The 16,476-nt window shown below is 38.2% G+C and overlaps 1 protein-coding gene across 3 annotated transcripts in view; it reads left to right on the top strand.

The window, feature by feature from the left end:
• Positions 1-6,777: 6,777 nt before the first annotated feature.
• The window catches only part of LOC132572891 (UPF0461 protein C5orf24-like), a 40,989-nt gene continuing 31,290 nt past the window's right edge, over positions 6,778-16,476 (top strand). The window contains exons 1-2 of one of the 3 annotated variants that reach the window (XM_060240443.1): positions 6,778-6,865; positions 12,344-13,095. In XM_060240443.1, the coding sequence (XP_060096426.1) occupies positions 12,347-12,943 (597 nt within the window). In that variant the 5' untranslated portion in view covers positions 6,778-6,865; positions 12,344-12,346 and the 3' untranslated portion in view covers positions 12,944-13,095. Of the gene's footprint in view, positions 6,866-7,102; positions 7,353-12,343; positions 13,096-16,476 lie in introns of those variants that run through there. The other 2 variants (XM_060240444.1, XM_060240445.1) reach the window with 2 other exon arrangements.

Below are 16,476 nucleotides of genomic sequence, written 5' to 3'. Positions count from 1 at the left end.
AGTCCTCAAGAACGGAGGCAGATTTCAATGAAAGATTTTTGTCAGAAGATCCACAAGTTCCACATTTAAGATCTAGAACTATTTGTCAAAACATAACATCAAGGAGAAGTGGAAGGGGGTGAAAGTGGAATTTTTGGAGCTAAGAGTAAGCAGAAAAGTGCAGAAAAATAGTTGCTGTTTAAAAATTCCTATGGCTTTGGAAAAAAACCCCAGCCATAACATAGCTGCAGACTCTTACTACAAAACAGGAAGTGATGTATTTTTTAACTATTGTGGGATCTACAACCATTGAGAATGAGACTTCACGGCCAGAGAGTCAGGAAGCGCTGAGAGAAGAGAAATCTTCAGGCTTCCTGGTCTTTTCTAGAGCCAGAAACCATAGAGAAACATCGGAACTAAAAACTAATATCTGGAACTAGGAAGCTCAGAGGACAGCGATTTTGGGCTTGCTGGAAAGGGCATGCTCTAATCTATTGAATGCAACTATCAGATTGTGGTTTGGTGATATCAATATAAGAACCCAGTATATGCAATTGACAGTGGTGTCTGATCAGAAGCTGGGACCAAGGGTTACACGACTAAGAGCTGCCTCGCTGGGAGAGGGAAAAATGGCTAAACAAGTTCAAGAACTGGATGCTTATGGAGGCAAGATTATTGAAGGCAATGAAGGATTTAATAACTGGAAGTGAGAAGAAACTAACTAAAGAAATAAATTCCAGTGCTGAGGAAGTCAAGAAAGACATTAAAAAAGAGATTGATGATCTCAAAAAAGAGTCTAAAGCAACAGCTAAAAAGACCGAGGAGATAGAAGTTAAAATAAAGGCTCAAGATGCTACTATTAAGAAGATGCAGGACAAAGCAATACTACAAGATTGTAAGTTGATGGAGAATATGATTTGTCTAAGGGGAGTGCCTGAAAAAGACCAAGAGGATTTAAAGAAGTACATTTCTACAATTATGGCTGAATTTAGGGGAGATGACCCTGAGGAGATGGGACGTTTGTGTGATTATGTATACAGGGTCAACTCAGAATTTGCTAGAAAGTGCAAGCTACCCAGGGATGTGGTAGTAAAATTTACTACAAGAGACATGGCGGGAAGGATCTTAAGTCAACAATTTGAAAGTCCAATGGTTGTAGAGGAAAGCAGAGTGCGGATAATGGAGCTGCCAAGTAAGGTTATTAGTGACAGAAGACAATTCAAGAAACTGATAGACAAGTTAAGAGAGAAGGGAATAAGATATAGATGGATCTTACCTGAAGGTCTTAGCTTTGAGTATAAAAGACTGAGAAAAACAATAGTAGGTACTCAAGGCATGGACGATTTTTTTGTGGATAATAAAGAGTTTGTGGATACAGAATAACTGAAGAAGCATTATGGATTACAAATTAATTTCTTGGAATGTAAATGGACTTAATTCACCACAAAAAAGGAAAGCAACTTTCCACTGGATTAAAAAACAGAAATGTAATATAATTTGTCTACAAGAAGTACATATTAGACAATTGGATTACAAATTTTTAGGGAATAAATCTCTTGGAGAAGGATTTTTTTCATTAGCTAAAGAAAAAAAGGGAGTGGTTTTTTATATTAAAAAAGAATTGGAGCCAAAATTGATTTTTAAAGACAATGAAGGTAGATATGTTGCATTGGAGGTGTTTATGAATGAGAAAAAGATGTTATTGGGATTATATGCCCCTAATGGGGCGAAAGATGCTTTTTAAAAAGACATTATTCAACAATTAGACCAAGTGACTTATGACCAAGTAATATTAATGGGAGACTTCAATGGGACTATTAAGAACTCTTTGGATAAATCTGGAAATAAAAAGAACAAAGATGGCAAGCTGCCAAAGTCATTTTTTTGAAATAATAAAGCAAGAAAGTCTGGAAGATGTATGGAGAAAGTTTAACCCTAATGTGCGTGACGATACTTTTTTTTAAGCGAGGCACAACTCCTTCTCAAGAATTGATATGGTATGGTGCACGAAGCATTTGGGACTTATTACTAATAAAATAAAGATTCTTCTGAAAATAGGTGTGGACCACAATCCATTAATGTAGTCAGCGAAGGAAAGGAAAAAGATGAGATGGAGGCTAAATGAAGATTTATTGCAAAAAGTTGAAATAATGAAATCTCTTGGAAAAAAACCCAAAGCTTTTCTCCAAATGAATAAGATGTTAAAATCCAGACCATATGGGACGCGTACAATGCTGTTATGAGAGGAATACTAATTACATTGAACAATAAAGTAAGAGAGCCAAAGAAAAACAATTGGTGGACTTACAAACAGAAATAGGCAAAAAAGAAAATGAACTGAAAAAAAGACCAGGGAAAATAAAAATAATGTGGAAGATTACAATTTTGCAGAACCAATTGAGACATTTATTGAACAAAGAGGTGGAGTGGAATTTAAAAAGGCTACAGCAAAAATCATTTGAAGGCACTAACAAGCCGGGGAAATTTTTGGCTTGGCAATTAAAAAAAAAAGGAGAAAAAGTTCATAAATAGAATTTTTTTGGAAGGTAAAGAAATTGTGGACCAAGCCAGAATTAAAAGGGAGTTTTACAAATTCTATGCTAAATTATTTAAAGGCCAACAAGTAAATAAAGAGAAAATAGAAGTTTACCTGCAAAGAATAAAAGTAAAACCCTAAAAGAAAACATGGAAAAATTTTTGAATGAACCAATTGAGAAAAAAGAAATAGAACCAGCAATTTGTTCAATGAAATTAGGAAAAGCTCCGGGTCCCGACGGCTTTCCAGTAAAATTTTATAAAGTTCTGGCAGAATACCTAAACTTCAAAAATTGATGAACAGTATTAGGAAAGATGGGAAGGTGCCAAATACATGGAAAGGAGCAGTTATTTCATTGATACCGAAAGAGATGTCATGAATGTCAAAAACTATAGACCGATTTCACTACTGAATAATGACTATAAAATATTTGCTAGAATCCTAGCGGAACGACTCAAACAGCATTTGAACATTTCTATTCAAGAGGAACAAGCAGGTTTTCTCCCCAGAAGGCAAATAAGAGACAATATTAGAACAGTAATAGACATTGTAGAATATTATAATAAGCATCCTGAAAAAGAGGTGGCTTTATTTTTTGCTGATGCAGAAAAAGCTTTTGATAATCTCAACTGGGACTATGTTTGCAGCAATGGAAAAAATGAAACTAGGAGATGATTTTATAAGGATGATTAAGGCAATATATACAGAACAACAAGCCAAACTTTGTGTGAATGCTGACTTGACTGAACAAATGATAATTAGCAAAGGCACAAGACAAGGTTGCCCTCTATCTCCGTTGTTGTTCATAATGACCCTAGAGGTCTTGTTGACTCAAATTGATGAAGATAAAAAAATAGAGGGACTGAAGTTGAAAGCTGTTTCCTATAAATATAGGGCCTTTGCGGATGATGTGATGTTTATTAATGAAAATCCAATACAAGTGACACCCTTGTTGTTAAAGAAAATTAACGAGTGTGGAGAGTTGGCGGGCTTTTATATCAATAAAGAAAAAATCAAAAATTCTTAGTAAGAATTTGTCACTAAGCAAACAGAAAGAGCTACAAAATGCTACTGGATGCGAAGTTACCTCAAAAGTAAAATATCTTGATGTGGAGATTACAATGAGAAATATTGATTTATATAAGAACAATTATGAAAAGCTTTGGCATAAAATTAAAGAGGATATGTTAAAGTGGAGCATGCTGGGGAGCATATCTGCAATTAAAATGAATGTTCTACCAAGAATTATGTTTTTCTTTCAAACTATTCCAATAGTGAAAGATAGGAAACAATTTAATCTTTGGCAAAGAAAGATTTCAGAATTTGTATGGGCGGGCAAAAAAACAAGAATTAAGATGAAAACTCTGACGGATGTGGAAGAAAGAGGTGGCTTCCAATCACCTGATTTAAGGTTATACCATGATGCAGTTTGTTTGGTGTGGATTAAGGACTGGATAACTTTGCTTAACAAAAAATTATTGCCATTAGAAGGCCATGGAAATATTTTTGGCTGGCATGCATATATGTATTATGGGAAGGAGAAGTTGGATGGGTTTTTCTCACACCATTATATAAGGAGAAACTTGTTGAATACTTGGAAAAAATGTAGTAAGTATGGCGACGAGAGAAAACCACTTTAGATTGTGCCAACAGAAGTTATAAAGTTGTCTTCAAGTCCACAGGAAGGAAAATGTGTATCATATGAACAACTGCTAAAGATTCATTGAGGCAAAGTAGAAATGAAATTGGCTGAAGAGTTGCAGGATACATTTAACTGGTTTCAATTGCAACAAATTAAAAGCTTGGTAGAGAAAGATATCAGGAGTACAGGTATAAGACATGAACGAACGGAAATGGAAAAAATGCTATTGGGTGAAAATGAAAAACTGATTTCAAGGACTTATAAGCTGTTATTGAAATGGTCTACAAAAGAGGAGGTGGTGAAACCTCAAATGATTAAATGGGCAATAAATTTTAATTAGGAAACACAAATCGGAACACCTATGGAAGAACTCTATGAAAATATCGACATGCTACAACATAAAAGAGAACTGTTTTAAAATGCTGTATAGCTAGTATATGACACCTAAAAAATTAGCAAAAATGAACAATCAAGCTTCAGATAGGTGTTGGAAATGTAAAAACCATGAAGGTTCTTTCTACCATATGTGGTGGACTTGCGAAAAGGCGAAACAATTTTGGCTTATGATTCAACAAGAGATTTTGAAAACCTTGGGTTATAATATTAAGAGAGCACCGGATGTCTTTCTGGTGAAAATACAAATGGAAAGCTTTCCGAAGTGAGATAGGACATTGTTGTGGTATTTGCTTTCAGCTGCGCAAATGTGGAAGCAAGATAAAATACCTGAAAAATGGGACTGGGTCTCAAAAGTACTAAATTGGAGTGAAATGGACAAACTGACTAGAATCTTAAAAAACTGTAATTTGGAGAAATTCAAAGAAGACTGGGAGAAGTTTCAAAACTATGTGGAGATACAATGGAAAGTGAAGAGACATTTAGTGGTTTTTGATAACATGAATTGAACTTTTAAAGAGAAAAGAAGAACTGTGATTATTGATATTTGATTTAACATGTAAAATTAGATAAATAAGAATTAAGAAGATAAAGCATAGCAATCATATTTGAGTTAAGATAAAGGTAATTTTTAGTGAAGATTCTATAACTGTGAATTTTACCTTTAGAATGTTTTTAATATGTTTTAAATACCGGCGGAGGTCATCAATTAGAGGTGGGGGGGGGAAGGAAAATTTGTAATGTATTGGCTGATTATTTGTGGGTCTTGATAGAAGTATATTTTTCAATATATTGCAAAAATAATAAAAATTTGGTTTACAAAAAAAAAAGAAGCAGCCGCTGCCCCTCCCATGCCATTTAAAGGCCCACAAACCAGCTGATTGGTGGAGTCCAAATAGCATGGGACCTGTGGCAGGAGCAGTCACCAGCCTCCTGAATTATTTAAATGGTCCCCTCCCCCTGCGGCCCCCCATTGCCCCCTCCCCTCATGACTCCTAGCTACAGGGCTACTTTCTACCCTCCTCTCCAGCCTCCTCAGCCAAAGCATGAATTTTTAGCTCTTCACCCTAACTCCTCCCAGAAGAGCTGCGGCCTCCAACAGTACTTTTGCCGGTAGCTCTTCACCCAAACACTCCCCCCCCCCCAATCTCCCCACCTCAACGAGTGTAACACTTCAGGTGTCTACCAGGATCCAGGTCATTAGGATCAGCTGCACTGTCAAGCAACCAAAGAGGATTTTGAGTTCATTCACACTGTGGGAATAGAAACAGGTACAGAGGGTGGGGCTGGTGAGGTCTTGGGATGCCAGGAGGAGCAGGACCGGTGAATCATCATTGGCAGAGGCACGACCCAGTGTGAATTAGATGACAAAAAGCTCAAATATTTAGAAGTAATTTTTTCTTGCATGGAAACTTATGGGGGTGTGTGTTAAATCAGGGAGCATAGCCCTGAAATGCCCCACCATCGCTACAGGTCTGCTACTGAGGCAAAGTTTAAAACTATTTCTTCTGCAGTTCCCTAACTCTCCATGGAAAAAAGGAAAAAAGATACATCAAAAACACTTGTTAGTGAATGAAACTCTTCCAAATTAGATACATATGTTATACACTACTATCTGTTAATACCAATGTTAGTATCAAAGCATTTACAGCTTAAAAATATTATTTAATCTCTCATAGTAGTATTTATATTTATCCTAAACATAGTAAAGCTATTATGCTGATGTCTTCATTCTGCCTTTTCCTACACAGAAAGCCAGTTTTTCTGGTCAGCTTTTTAATGGTGACTGACTGCAATGTTGTATGGACTTGGATTATTTGGTGGTGTGCGTCAAGCGCTTTCCTGTTTTACAGGGTCCCCCCCCCCCCCAAAAAAAGTTTTTTTTGTAAACCACTTTCAACGCAAGAAGAGGTACATAAATCTTTTTTTGAGAAACTGACTCCTACCAATGTACTGGGTCTTAGTCGTTCAGGATTGCTGGTAGCTAGTCTGGGCCTGGTCAAAAACTAAGCGTGTCTTTCATTAGGACAAACCAAAACGTCTCGAAGTCGTGAGCAATTGCCCAGTACGTTCAAAACGCCCCTAATAAAAGGGTACTCTATTCAGTGAAAGTTGCATTCCCGACTCCCCCTCTCATTTCATTCCCCCACGGTTGCAAATTCCAGTGGGGGTAACCATGCTTTTTTGTGGCGGCAAACACAACGAAAGAGTTGCGTCTTGGCGGGACACGGGAAAGGCTGGTTATTTGTGCCGTGAGTTCTCGCCATGAAGCGATCTCCAGCTTCGGCTACAACAAACCAACCCACCCCAAAACGGTTAATTTTGTAGGCTACGTTCATTATATCCGTTTGTATCAGATCTGCAAGTTGTTTTTTCGTTTTCCATGAGGCAGACGGTTTCCTCCTCCCTACTCCTTTTGTTTGCTCCCCGCGCCGTTTCCTCAGAGTTTGGCTCCCCCGCTGAGCGGCCCCTCCCTTCCCTCGCGCACAACAGCCGCTCCCAACCGGCGCCTCCCATCGGCCTGTGCCTCTCCCGCCTCTCGCTCGCTCGCTCCCGCGGCGCCCCGCACCAGAGCGCGCACGTTGCCGCCACGGCTCCCTGCAGCTGCTTGGCCCGGCTCGGCCCGCTCCGCCGTCTGTGTTTTCCTACCCGTCTGTCAGCCTGCGTGCGAGGGAGGCAGCTAATTGGGGGCCGTGGGGAGGGGCCCCAGCGCCCCGCCAGGCATCGCTTTGGCCCTCGTCGAGCTCCGCGCTTTACGGACCAACCGCCGAGTCCCCATCCCCCCCGCTCTGAATCCCGCAGGTAGGAGCCGCCCCGGGCCTAGCAGCGCTCTTGCTTTCCTCTTCCTTCTCTCCTGGCAAGATGGAGCCTCACCCAGTTGCCTCTGGGTGCCGGAGGGAGGGAGAGAGAAAAAGGGGCAGAGGGAGCGCTCTCTTCCCTCCCTTCTTTTGGCTCAGTTCTTGAAATGGGAGCGAGAGAGCACCTATTCCTTCCCAGCGCCCCGGCCCTGGGGTGAGAACAAACGGCTCTGCTTCCGTGGTGGAAGGAGGGGGGGGGCGCTTTTCTTTCTTTCTTTCATTTTTTTTTAAACTTCTCTCAGCTCATCAGTGCCTGGAGGTTGCAGTAGGAATGGAACATCCCTTATGCATCTGAGGGGAAAAGTGGATCTGCAAATACACACCCCGAGGAGGGTACAAAAGCTGCTCTTCCCTCCTCCTATCATTTGTTTTCCCAAAGGCTTCACAATTGCACTGCAGTTTGCGTGTGTTGTTCTAAAAAGATCACTTTTCGAAGCAACAGAGTTCTAAATTTGGAACAGTCGCTGCCAGATTTAAAATTGGCAGTTTAAACAAAGACAGGCGCTGAACGTTTGAGAGGGAGAGGGTTAAAAAAAAAACCCTTCCTGTTCCTTTCTTGAAAAGGGGTGTGTAAAAGAAAGTTAAGGGATAATTTCCGTGTTAAGCTATCGTGGAGAAAACGGGTGTACATTTCTAGCAGCCTTTTTACAAGTTGTAGTCCTGTGTGCCCTCTCCCATTCCCCGCTTAATTTTTTTTGGTAGTGATTGAATTAAGCGCCCCTAGCTAAGCAGCTGTTCTTGCAAACGTCCCAGGAACAGCGCTTACACTCCAGGGCTGTGGGGGGCAGTGATGAGGAACCTAGAAGAAAAGGGGTAAGCTGCCGTTCTGGCTTGTCTTGCTTTGCTGTTTTAGCCATTCAGAGCATCCTGTAGTCCTGATTTATAGCAGTCTGTCTGGAGTTTGTAACGGTTTATAACGTATGCTACTGTTGTACCTTATTATTTTGCATTTTTTCCTGCTTTTGTATGTATTTAATGGAAATTGATAGCTGACCCTGTATTTTATACAAGCCCGTATGTGTACATTTCATTCACAGTGTGAATATGTGTCTTACTGTTCGAATTTAAGCTTGGTTTGATGAGCACAGGCTTTACTTGCTTCATTTTTAGCTTGCCTTTCCTGCTGGCATTTAAGGCAGATAACAGAATATTAAAAACAATTAAGTCTGACATAAATCATCCAGTAAACATTGTAATAAGACTAGGATTACAGAGTTAGGGGAAAAAATTACCTCAAATGACGTACCATAATGCAGAAAGTGGATTACAAAGGTCAAAGGAAATAGAGAAAACAAAAGGTGATACATACAATAAACATTGCAATAGGTGACAATCATAAAAAGCATCATCCTAAACTGTTTCATATACTGCAGTTCTAATTCTTTTAAAAATGCCCTTTTGAACGTTTTCTGTTCTGTACAAAACCTGTAATTGGAGTACTTATAATCTGGACTGATACCTAAGTAGTGATCTAGCCGCATGTATAGCCCCTTCGATTATGAGGGACACATTTATGGTTATAAACATTCAAGTTTTCAGTGAATTTCGTTGTTGCGTATTATCTCCTCAAAGTCCTTTGTTTTGGAACCATGTGTTAATTACTTCCTTTTGATGTTAAGAAGAAATCAATATTATTCTCATTTATTTTAAAAAAATCTGTTGTGAAAAGAAGGTTAAACTTTAAGTTTCAGTACTGTTTGGCCTGCTTCATGTTCCCTGGTTATTGCTATTGTTTGGTGTAGTGGTTAAGTGTGCGGACTCTTATCTGGGAGAACCGGGTTTGATTCCCCACTCCTCCACTTGCACCTGCTGGCATGGCCTTGGGTCAGCCGTAGCTCTGGCAGAGGTTGTCCTTGAAAGGGCAGCTGCTGTGAGAGCCCTCTCCAGCCCCACCCACCTCACAGGGTGTCTGTTGTGGGGGAGGAAGGTAAAGGAGATTGTGAGCCGCTCTGAGACTCTTTGGAGTGGAGGGCGGGATATAAATCCAATATCATCTTCTTCTTCTTCTTCTCATTTTGCATCTTGGTGTAATTATATAATGGCATTTGTGCAAAGTTTACAGCAAATTGTGTTGAATTAACTTGGCTGTATATAAGAAGCTTGTTTAATGGTAAGAACCAAAAAATCAGCAAACTAATTTGTGGAAGCATGCCAAAATGTTTTCTCTCCCTTAGCATAAATTGCTTAGGACAGAAGGTAACTATTTACAAGGAAATCCTCACCATCCTTGGTCAACTTGTGAGTAAGCACTACAGTCTGCAGTTTGACACTGCAGACTGGAATATTTACTCACTAGTAATAGTGATGCTAGGAAAAGTTGAAGGCAGCAGGAAAAGAGAAAGACCTGACATGAGATGGATTGATCCAATAAAGGAAGCCATGGCCTTCAGTTTGCAAGACCTGAGCAAGGCTGTTAATGATAGGACATTTTGGAGATCATTAATTCCGAAGATCGCTATAGTTCTGAAGTAGCTTGACAGCACTTAGCACACGCACAGAAAAAATTTATTCTTTCCCAAATGGGTCAGAAAGCATAAAGAGCGCTGTAAAACTTCTGGGACAGAGGGTGATGATGGAATTCTGGCTTCCTTTTCATGGAAACAATATTGGGGGAGAATGCTGATATAGGCATAGCCATATTGAATCTAGTTTGCTCCTGAAAAAAATTATTTCTCACATTAGGCGGGAGAGTTATGTTGTTAGTTCGTCTACCTCTCCTGCTTGCTTATCTGTTCTTTTTCTTTGTGACAGTAGTTACTTATATAATTACAAAATATAAGAAGGAAAAATTATTCTGTCAAAACTATACTTCTCCCATATGTGTCTAATGAAAAAAAAATGGAAACATGACTCTTAGGCTGCTGAACACAAGACAGATTTCCTACATGGAAACCAGAAGGGCATTTCTGCTCACTTAGGGTGGGAGGATGATTTCTGTCCCATATTCCCATGGTGTATTACATACCTGCATCATTCCCAAGGGCCTTCTGATCTTAGCTGGGACTTTTGAAGGGATGTAGTGGATGCATTTGATAGGAGAAGACAGGAAAGAGCTCAACTTGAGAATCTTTGGATCCAGTTCAATATGAACTTATATACAGATTTTCATAGAACATTCTTCATAATTCACAATAAAATGTAGTGAGTGCATACATGTCTATACTGTTGTATATTTACATGTTGGGAAATGTTGATTGCTACTAGCTTCCCTGCTGTTCATGTTGTGCAGCATGCTTGGCCAAAGTACATATGGAATTCATGCAACTTCCTATATATAAGAAGCTTCAGTGTGATAATTTTTATATGAAGCAGTTCTGTGTTTCCATACCAAATGTAAGAAATCTACCCTTTAGGAGAAGTCCTTCTAAATACCAGATCCTGAAATGTTGTACATATACTTAATTTTATTGATTCAAAGCTCCTATTGTGATTTCAGTTGAAGTACTGAAAACTAAACATGATAAAAAAATTGATACTTTTATATCCTTTAACTTTATTTGACGTGTAAAATCCTTTAACTTTATTTGAAAGAGCTGCTCTATTAGTAGCCTGTGCTGCTGTAAGAAACGGAAAGACATTTAGGGCAGATAACAGAATAACCTGAACTCTGATTTTGCATCTAAAGTAGTAATCTCTCAAACAGAATGAATACCAATTGTTTTGTCTGCATCTAAGTAAACCTTTGCAGCAGGTGAATAATTTAACAACTTCCAATGCAGTCACTCTGGTTCGCCAGAGCCCCTAGATGGCACTTTGCAAACACCATGGCAACAGAGAAAAGACTTCTTTGCTGCCTCCAGTACAGTGTATATATGTATTTTAAAATGCTATGTCCTGCAGACATTCACCTTTGAGATTAGGTTCCACCAGTATTCTGGTCTGCTTTCTTGCTTAATTCCTTGCAGCTCCTCAATAAACCAGAAAGGTCTCTGGAGGTGAGGGAGGTTAGAGGACACCTAAAAGCCACTGTACCATTCCCCCTAACCCCAGCTTAATCTGCTATCCATAAATCAGCAAAACCATTGAATTTCAGCAACCTTCAACTATTCTCTTTGGGAGAAAATCCTCCTGCAGAGGATAGGGTCCAATGGACATCATAAGTTTCTGAAGATGGACCATTCTTATTGGTTGGCTCACCTTGACAGAGACATGGGGATGAAAGGATTTGTGCCTTAAATATTCATAATTGTGTTCAAGATCATCCTTTAATTGTTCTTTTCTCATGCTACTGCAAATTGGAAGATTTCAACACCATCTTGAAGGCCACTTGCCCTGTAGAATTGTTACACTGCACCAGTAGTGACTCTTCATCAGGCAAGCTATGTGTTAAATACCTTGTTAAGACAAAGCAATATTTATGGGTCACTGAATGATTTCAAAAAACATAGTCTTGTGAGCCATACTACTCTAATATCTTAAAAAGAAACATTTTGCTTAAATTTTTGATTTTGATACATTGATGTGATTCATTTTGGTACCCACCAGTTCACTTTTACAAAATGAAACAAAAAATTGAGGTATTAGGAGTGATTTGTTTAGGAAAATGACATAGTAATTGGTTTGTATCCTGCCAAACAATCTGCACTATTTTCAACACTTAATGCTCATTTGGCAGTTTTGATTTCACTGTACATTTTATGAGCACTAGCCATTGAAGTGTACTACTACTTATGTGAAGTTATTTGTGTTAAAGCAAATCTACATATAGCACTAATTTTATCTTTTTGCTAGGTGCCTGCTGACAGTGACTTCAAACTGCTCTTGCTTTTAATTAAACTTTTGATATTAAGAGATGTTGTTTAGTCATTTGTTTGTGTCCTGAGCCAGTTTCTCTAATTTTAGAGGACATTTATTGCATTAAGTCAGAAAAAATTTCCCTGTTGAATATTGCTGTTTGCTTTATACGTCTTTGTTTCTTTTTTTTTTCCTGGGTAGAAAATGATGCATCCTGTTGCCAGCGGTAACGCCCCTTTTTGTGGGACTGGAAAGAGTTCTTGCCTTAATGATGACGACGTAACGCCTACTGATCAGTTTGACTTATACTCCACACAACAAACCAAGTATAGCCACACGGTCAGCCATAAGCCAATACCATGCCAGAGACCAGATGCGTTAAATGAACCACACTTGCAAACCACAAGTGGCAGGAGTATAGAGACGAAAGATGAACTAAAGAAAAAGAAAAACCTAAACAGATCTGGTAAACGTGGAAGACCGTCAGGGACCACAAAGTCAGCGGGCTACAGAACAAGCACAGGTAGACCGCTGGGGACCACCAAAGCGGCTGGATTTAAGACAAGTCCAGGCAGACCCTTGGGTACAACTAAAGCTGCAGGATACAAAGTCAGCCCAGGGAGACCACCAGGTAGCATTAAAGCTCTATCACGACTTGCAAATCTAAGTTATACTTGTAGCAGTGCAGCTTTTCCCTACTCTGTGGTGCATAACAGAGGGGTGCATGCTGCTGCTGAAACAAGTAGCAAAATCAAGCAACCCAGTGAATGGAAAAAGGAGGAATTAGATAACATTTCCTAAGTAATTCTTTTTAAATTATCTGAGTTGTGGCATGTTTTTTCACTACTTTTGTAACTTTTCCATAGCCTTCTTTCCTACATTTTTAAAAAGATGTCATATCTTAATGTTCCTCATGGTTACAAGAGTGAGGATGCCCTTGTCTTTCCAGAAAATAATTTATAATATTCTAAGTGTCAAAGTTAATGTCTGGCCATTTTAGTTGTTTGCTTATTCAGTTAGCAACTCACATAGCAGACTTCTGGTTCCTAAGTTATTTAAGATCACAATAAAAACTTAATCAAATATAAATGAGAATAGATTCAGAGAAACCAGTAATTCAGGCCTGTTCTATCAGTAACACCGTAAATATTTTACAATATATGTTTTCACTTTTTTAATGGAAGGGAGAAGAAAAAGAACTGAATTTTCCACAATTGCTGGAACTTAACACGGACCTCAGATATCTGTAGATGTTTTGAATCTTTCACAACTATACGTTTTAAAAAGTGGTCATTCCAGGCAGTCTTTTTGTTAAAATGCTATCAGTTTCAATTAACTTGAAACATTTTCCCCCCAAAATATTCCATGTAGCTCCTGATATATATTTTATTTTGCCATTAAAATATGGTAACTCTTATAGTAATTCTAACTATCAAATGCTTACTTGCAATTTATAAAAGCTTAAAACTATGTATACCAAATTGTTTTACAGGCATTTTTTTAAAAAAATGCTATCAAATACATAATACCAGCCATAATAAACATGGCTAAAATGTACTATCTGGTTGATTTCAGTGACTTTTGACATATGCAAATATTTGCAGAATTGTGTCTTGTATTCCAAAATCTGTCAACAAATAGGACTTTTAATTGACGTTGCAATATCTGTATAACAGTAGCAATTGTTAGGATTTCAAATATTTGATGTGGTTGGAAATTATACTTTTCAGGTGGATGACACTGACATTTTAAATCATTTTTCCAGTAGGACTTTTTATTAGTTGTCACATATACTGTATCTGACAGCATATATTTACCAAAGGATGACATTTAATAGTTCATAACTGAGAACTACATAGTTGATGTCCAAGCAAGTTGCAATTTGATGTTTATGGACCCCAGATATACAACAGACTATATAGGAATACATCTATGCATGGGAGGTGCAGAATTATAAATAAATTTCCTGATATTTTGTGCATCTAAAAAAAAATGTTTTGCAATGAACTGGGTATGTTTTTTTAAAAATGTGTGTGTGAGAGACAATGTATAATACACACATTATGTTGTATGAAAAATCTCTCAATATTGAATATATTCCAAATATTTCTTGCTTACATCTAATGTTCCATTCTGAAAATATGTTTGCATATAGTGGTAGATTAAAATTCTAAATTTGTATCTCCACATACATAGGGGTTATAAATAAATATTTGCAAAGTCATGGGGGAGAATTCTTTCAGGCTAACGAGAATGATGAAAATTAACAGTATTGATTCTTTTTTTGTTTGTTTGTTTGTAAGATAAATGTTGTGGCCTGCTGACATTTTAATGACACTCTGATTTGAGTAATGACAACTTAAGAAATGGATGTCATTTCATGCCTTTTTTATCAGGAAAAAAGCAGCAAGCCTTCAGGTGTTCCAGTGATGCCTAATTCATAATGAGCTGGACTTTATGCTGTATTTTATAATAGATATGTTGGATTGATTTGGGGGGACTATGTATGCACTGGCAACCATGAACCTCAACAGTACTGGAAGGCTGTTTAGTCATGTAAACTGATGGCAGCTAAACTGCTACTAAAATAGTTTTTTGCTGAAACTATGAAGCTCTTTATATATTTTGTTCTTCAAGAAACTTTGGAAGTATGACATCTTTATTAATTTTTCCCACAGTGGTGCAACTTCTGACACACACAATGTTAATGTGAGCTAATTCACCCTCAGGATGTATATTGCGCTGGCTGTTTTGTTACATTTTTTTTTCCAACCAAAAGGCTGCTTCAGACCCTTTCTGAACTTTCTCTTGGAAAGCGGCTGAATGTAAAATCTACAGGAATAGCATACTTTACTGGCAAGGAGAAAGTTGCATGTCACCAGTGTACCTCTGAATAACCTCTTGTTTTTCCCATTCTGCACCTCTTTTGCTTCTTACTCGTATGCATCTACTCAATGGTGCCATGCAGTGTATTGGGAAATAATGTAGATGCATTATTGCTCTAGTGTAATGAATTTTGTATTCAAGTATGATGAGAAAATAATGAAATATTCTAAGCAATTTGTATTCATTTCTAGTGCTCATTAAAAACATAAACATTGTCAATGGTGGAAACAGAAATGGAAAAAAGTTTTCTCTAAAGGGCAGTTTAATGCCCTGGATTTGTTAATGAGGGCAGAAGAACACTGTTGGGCATTTCTTGATTCCAGTTTATTTTATCCTCTGCTGCAGTTTACAAGTGCCATGCTGTGGGGGGGGAAGAAGTCAAGAACCGGAGATGTTTGAATGATATATTCCAATATTTTTGCTACGCCTGTATATAATCTTCAAAATACATTGTGCTTTTCTTTATTTTTTTGTAACTGTCTATTGTCATGACAAACACTGAAATAGCATGTTCATTCCTATACTTTGATATTATTGGAAAGGAGGGAGAGGAATGACCCTTGCCCTCCCCCATTGTATCACTACATGATTTATAACAGTGGTACTCACTCTGCAGCTAACAGAGAGCTACATTTGCAATTACCATAAACTAGAAGTCACGTTATTGTATGCCCTGTGAGCCACCTCACCACTCACTAACTCACTGTGACAAAACTATTCAAATATTAAATATAGAACCATAACCTTTTTAATTATTACAGTATTGCTGAGCATGCAAGGTCTCTCCCCAACACTGTAAACTCTTGGGTACCTGGAGTGAGGCTTGCATGTCAGAGTTATGGCACAAAATTGTATCTTTCATGTTCTCCAGAACTCTTTATTGGCTGGATGTTAAAAAATAAATAGCTTCACTGTGTTAAAATTGCCCTCAAAGTTGAGCTCTAATGTTGAAGGAGACAGGGTGATTAGAACCTCATTCCGTTCTAAGTTGTTAACAATGGTATGCTCCATTCCTCTGCATCATTCAGGTGCAAATGTTGATCCAGTCTCAAACACAGAATGCCTACATCTCCACAATCTTAAATTAATCCATCATAGGTTGTGCTGTGTTTTAAATATAAAACTTAGTTTTTATCATTAATATGGGCTCAAGATAAATACCCCAGTTTCCAAAGAGTTCATAATAACTTTCCCTTCTCTCTTCGTCTCAGAAATCAGCTAGGGCTGGATGGCTTGAAAAACCACCATATTCAAATCTCCCTAATCCAGGGACTGTGGAGATGCTAACAGGATCAGTCTGTGCATGTTTATTCAAAAGTAAATCCTATATTATTCAGTGGGACTTACACTCAGGTAAGTGTGCATAGGATTGAAGACTAAACCATTGACTTACAGATGTGTGGGGGTTTAGAAGATGTCTGAAACTCAGTGCACTACTACCCAGCGAA

This window comes from Heteronotia binoei, chromosome 5 (assembly GCF_032191835.1).
Source record: "Heteronotia binoei isolate CCM8104 ecotype False Entrance Well chromosome 5, APGP_CSIRO_Hbin_v1, whole genome shotgun sequence".
NCBI classification, from domain to species: domain Eukaryota; kingdom Metazoa; phylum Chordata; class Lepidosauria; order Squamata; family Gekkonidae; genus Heteronotia; species Heteronotia binoei.
Note: the sequence above shows the minus strand (reverse complement) of the source record. Positions and strands in the feature narration are given on the sequence as shown.